Below are 4,945 nucleotides of genomic sequence, written 5' to 3' on the forward strand. Positions count from 1 at the left end.
AAAAAGTGCTGTAAAAAATGAAAGAATGATTATTTACATCAGCGATGATCTGAACCAAGTATTCAGAAATACATTTTGAATAGTCAGGCTCCTCCCAGTGTGTTTCTCCTGCTGTTTCTGTGAGGCAATATCTTGTAGAATAACCAATGTACCTATCACAGCCAAATACAATAAAATATTCATAAATAAAAAAAAACATAACAAAAACATGCTTTTTATTAATAATAATGATAATTGATAAGCTCGATATTTTGCTAATCCCTAAGAGATAAAAATGTGCAAGTATTATAGAAATAGGCGTACCATCGGATAAAAACCTTCACACGGTGGTAGCTGAAAAAATTTGGAATTAAAACAATGGAGAGCATTAAGGACCTGGAACTGTTGTTATATATTTTGGAACTAATGCAGAAAGCTGTGTAGCTCAGGACCGTGAGCATAGTCAGAAAATTCATTAATATTAAAGATTAAATTTTTCTAGACTCATTTTTGACTTAGGTCCGGGTAGGAACTACTTACGGTGAAAGCCGAAAGTATGGAAAATTCCTAAATAATAATAAGCTTAATTTAATATCACTAAACTACAATACAAAAATATTGTTTGATTCCATAAGTTCCATTAAATGATTATAAATGTATTTGTTTAATAAATAAGCAGATACTGTAGTATTTTCTTCAATTTGATATGCGAATACATTTTTTAGGACTTCCTTGTTTATTTAATGAAATAACAATTAAATACTAAATTCTTGAATTAAAAAAGTAAATTCTTAAAATTTAATAATATTTTTCTAATACTACTTAACTTAGTAAGAGGTGAAATTTTTCACAACCAACCTCAATGGGCATTGGCCCATTGCTAACGAACCAGATGATGTAGATTTCCAAACAATTCCAGACTCTTCAGCTTCTTTACAAGAACTAGGAGAAAGTAAATCAATGTGAACACTTTTTTCCCTTGTTGCTGCTTTTGTCTGTGCATGGCATGTGTACGTAACACTTTTCTGAAAAATAATTTTAACAAACTGCTTGTTTATTGTTGTAAATGCTACTAAATATTTTCATTCAGACAAAAAATATCCAAATATAAAAGTAATATTTTAACAATTCCAAGGTGCTTTTAAGAATATTAAAAATCAAACATAAATTCAAACTTGCCTGAACATTTTTAATACGTAGGATGGTGCCCCAAGGTTTCAGATCTTCCCAAACTTCTGAGCCAGGATTCAATGGAAACAAAGTTTTGTCTCGAGTCCAAGAGTAAGAAACTTTCTGGTTTGTAGAGACACATGTCAGGTCGATATTATCCCCCTAATGAAAATGAAAAGTTTACAACATAAAATGATTAAATAGGAACTTATTAATTAACCAAATTGAAAGTTCCTATTAATCTAGACTGTTTTATTTTTGGAAATATGTCTTAAAGCACTGTGGCCAATAAGGCCTATTGTGTACCATCTACATTACAACACTATAATAAGCTATTTAAAGCTGAAGAGGAGTAGACTCTAAGAATCTAAGCATGTTTAAGGGATTGATTGAACTGTACAGTTTGAGGGTCAGAATACGATCCACACCAAACAGTGCGAACATGAGCCGTCACACTAACAAATAATATAGTGAGCCATTTCATCCTCGGCATTACAGAATCTGCACAGAGGTGGTCTCGTAAGCTTGAACATGTTTTACTAACCCTTTCACAATGTGGTAAAATTAAGAATTCTGATCCAAAATATGTCTATTTTATTCATGTTCGGAAATACTTTGGCATATAATACAAAATGTAAAAAAAGAATTGATTTATATATAACTTATTAGTGATTAGTCCGTGAATGATGATAGATTTTAAAACGTGGGAGAACTGGTGAAATGCATTCTTGGTGGTGGAGGTGGCATATTATTTCTGTCAATTCTTATAAAATTATATTCGAAATTATTATCAATTGTGGTATTCTGTCTTGCATTTTCTGATGAAATTGAACTGTCATCAGTTGAGACCACATTATCACCATCAATGGTATTTATAATTGACAAGAAACAACTATATTGCATATAACAATAGATAAAAAAAATAAACTTTAATATAATTCACAAAAAAAATTTTTAGAACTGATGAAGCACTAAACTCTGGTGTGAAGGATTGTGTGATCGGTTTCAAAGTCGATGGCATACTGAATTTAAAATTAAATTACACCTCCTTCTTCAGGTAAAATAATCTCAGAAAACAAAGGCAGCAAAGGGTCTATGTATAGCCTTAGATATCTTTGGTAGACTAAACAGCTTGAGGGCCTTATCCTGCCCGTGCAAGGCAAGAGATAAGCTGAATGGTACTTAATGCTCAGTCCCTTACTGTCATGGGATGAACCGTTTGGTACTTGACACTCTACCCGTGATCTTTGCGGGATTCACTGTCAATGGGTTAACTCTACAGTGACCTGTGTAGATCCTTAGAATCCTCCTGCTCAGTATAAGCAGTATTCCCTTTCAGATCTCAGAATAAAGTTAAAAAAGTTAATATTTCTTCCTGTTCAGGCCATAGGCTGAACCTAAAAGGTTTTAGGTTTAAATGGGGGACCCTTATGTTAAAGTGATAAAGAGAGCCATCTTGGAGAACAGGGACAACCAGCCCTGGGGTAGGGATAATTCCTTATTAAAGTTTAAACCTGAAGACGCAACAAGGAACCGGCCCAACTCTGTTACAAGCCCTAGAGGAGAGAGGTCCAGCTCAACCGGCAGTAGGTGTAGCAAAGGGTGCACCCAGCATGGAGACCGGCACATCAGCAACACCACGACAGATCATATATCAGGTCACCCATCCCATTTGGGCCTCTCAAGTAAGAAGCATTTATCTCATCTTATACTAAGTACAAAATGGCGACCTTCACTTTCATCATTCTCATTAGCTCTCTCTTAGCAATAACTTCCCAAGGTCTAAATTTTAGCTTACCAATTCAATAAGATTATTATATATTAACTTTGGCTTACCGCCCCTCTCTACCAGTTACTTTATTTCTATTTTCCTTCAATATATTACTTTATTTTATCTATAATTTTTGTTATAACTAAATCCCAATATGTTATGAATTTTAAAATGATTTAAATAATTTTATTAGTTTATGATAATTATCCAGATCAGTTATTTTCTACTGTCCATTACGATACAAAGTGAAATACACAGTTTCGGTTTAAGTAATTGCCAGGGACAAAGTCCAACAGCAATACCCAACAGTAATACCCAGTCTCAGTTTAATGCAGTGCCAGGGATCTCATAATTTAATCGAACTGTAAAGCTCTAAAAAAGAAAGCGGAACCTGGGTTTTTTTATCTAATACTGGCTGGCAGTCTAGGTAAGTTCAATTTTGAAACCCCTCTGCCGCCACACTTCTAAAAATATATTTATTATATATATGTGTTGGGGAGACTTGGTAGTAATCAGATTCACTGCTTCAAAATCTGAAGAAACAGATTAAATATTTAGGATAACTGAAAATATTATTTGATTTTTCACAATGGAGTAAATTGTGGATGAGCTTTCATATACTTCTACATACAAACCTCCATCATTAATAAAATCAGAATGTCTTCTCTATTTCAAGAGATACTAAGATAATTTGAATGCCAAGTGTTGTGGCCAACATATGGTCTACAAATCGATAGTTGGAACATATGATTTTTACAACGTCAAAAACAAAAAAACTTCTCGCTATTGTTTTTTAAACTAAAAAAATAGACAGACAAATTTTTAACATCTCACTGCATACACATATCTTCTACATTTTCTCCTCACTACGCACTCGTAGTAGCCAGCATTCTGGCCATCTTCGCCAGCTAAATCATCTTAGCCACGGCGGGCGGACTTCTTTGACTCACCCTCGAAGAGGACAAGGCAGGCGGACGTACATCCCTTTTGTAGATCTACTTTCACGAGAATATCCACTCAAAACAACCACAACCGGGGCCCAACCAATCACCGGTGAAATAAGACTTTTTTTTTTCTCTTTTGTTCAATTAATTTAATTTTATGCTATTGTTAAGCTTTCTTTTTTTTCTAGTTGTATATTTTGTGTTCCTTTTTATTATGTTTACTTATTTAAAAATACAAAAATAACAAAATTCGACTATTCTTTCCTTTTCACGGTTGGGCTAGTAAAGGTTCCTTTCGAACTCCTACCCGCCGTAACACCAAGTATTTATTTAATTCAATTAGTCTAATATAAAAACAAGAAAAATGTTTTTTATAACTATTTAGTATATTTGAATCTAAGATAGTCACTAATTAGTGCTCAAAATTTAAGTTGTATTACCAGTTTTAAACAGCTTTGAGTTACAAAAAGAAAGTAAAAAAAAAGGTAAAATATTGAATTGTATATGTACTCTGTACCCCATACTTTTTTCACCGAGGCAGCCATTGGTGAAACCAATATGTCTGGTGGAGCTTGCACTTGAAGATAGAATGATTTGCACTCTTGGACTCCCCAGTCTGTGACCTGGCATGTGTACCTTCCTTCATCTACTAACTTAGCAGCATCTATGCCGAGAATGGCTGTGTATTCTTCTCTTGAGTTTTTAGGAAGGATATGCATCCATAAACCTCTAAAATGGAAATGAATGATTTTTTATTATATTTATGATAATGTTATTTCAATATAAAAGAATATTTTCTTAAAAGGTTGCAAACTTACTGAGTTCTATATTAACAGAGTTATAGATTATCAGGAAAATAGTCAAAGTGACTTAATATTAAGTTAAGATTTTTGTTCAATTGGAGTTCTGGCAATGGTCAGATTCTCCACTCAAGTTGAGTGTTTACGGCTTTAGCGCACTTGCTCAGCCTCCACTGGCTCACTACCAGTGATGCGGCGAGAGAGATGCGCTGGGATCTCTTGAGCTCTGCTCTACCCCTCACACATGGGGGATAGAGTGGGCTCAGGGATCCTCAGGTCGA

At 34.1% G+C, this 4,945-nt stretch overlaps 1 protein-coding gene across 1 annotated transcript in view; it reads right to left on the reverse strand.

The window, feature by feature from the left end:
* LOC106679071 (uncharacterized) overlaps nucleotides 1-4,945 on the reverse strand; it is a gene marked incomplete in the record, with an annotated part of 102,149 nt that overhangs the window by 18,789 nt on the left and 78,415 nt on the right. Inside the window, 4 exon segments of the mRNA XM_024360786.2 lie at nucleotides 38-152; nucleotides 838-1,004; nucleotides 1,159-1,311; nucleotides 4,389-4,593. Of these exon segments, the coding sequence (XP_024216554.2) occupies nucleotides 38-152; nucleotides 838-1,004; nucleotides 1,159-1,311; nucleotides 4,389-4,593 (640 nt within the window).

Source organism: Halyomorpha halys, unplaced genomic scaffold (assembly GCF_000696795.3).
Source record: "Halyomorpha halys isolate HHAL.00 unplaced genomic scaffold, Hhal_1.1 Scaffold175.1, whole genome shotgun sequence".
NCBI lineage: Eukaryota > Metazoa > Arthropoda > Insecta > Hemiptera > Pentatomidae > Halyomorpha > Halyomorpha halys.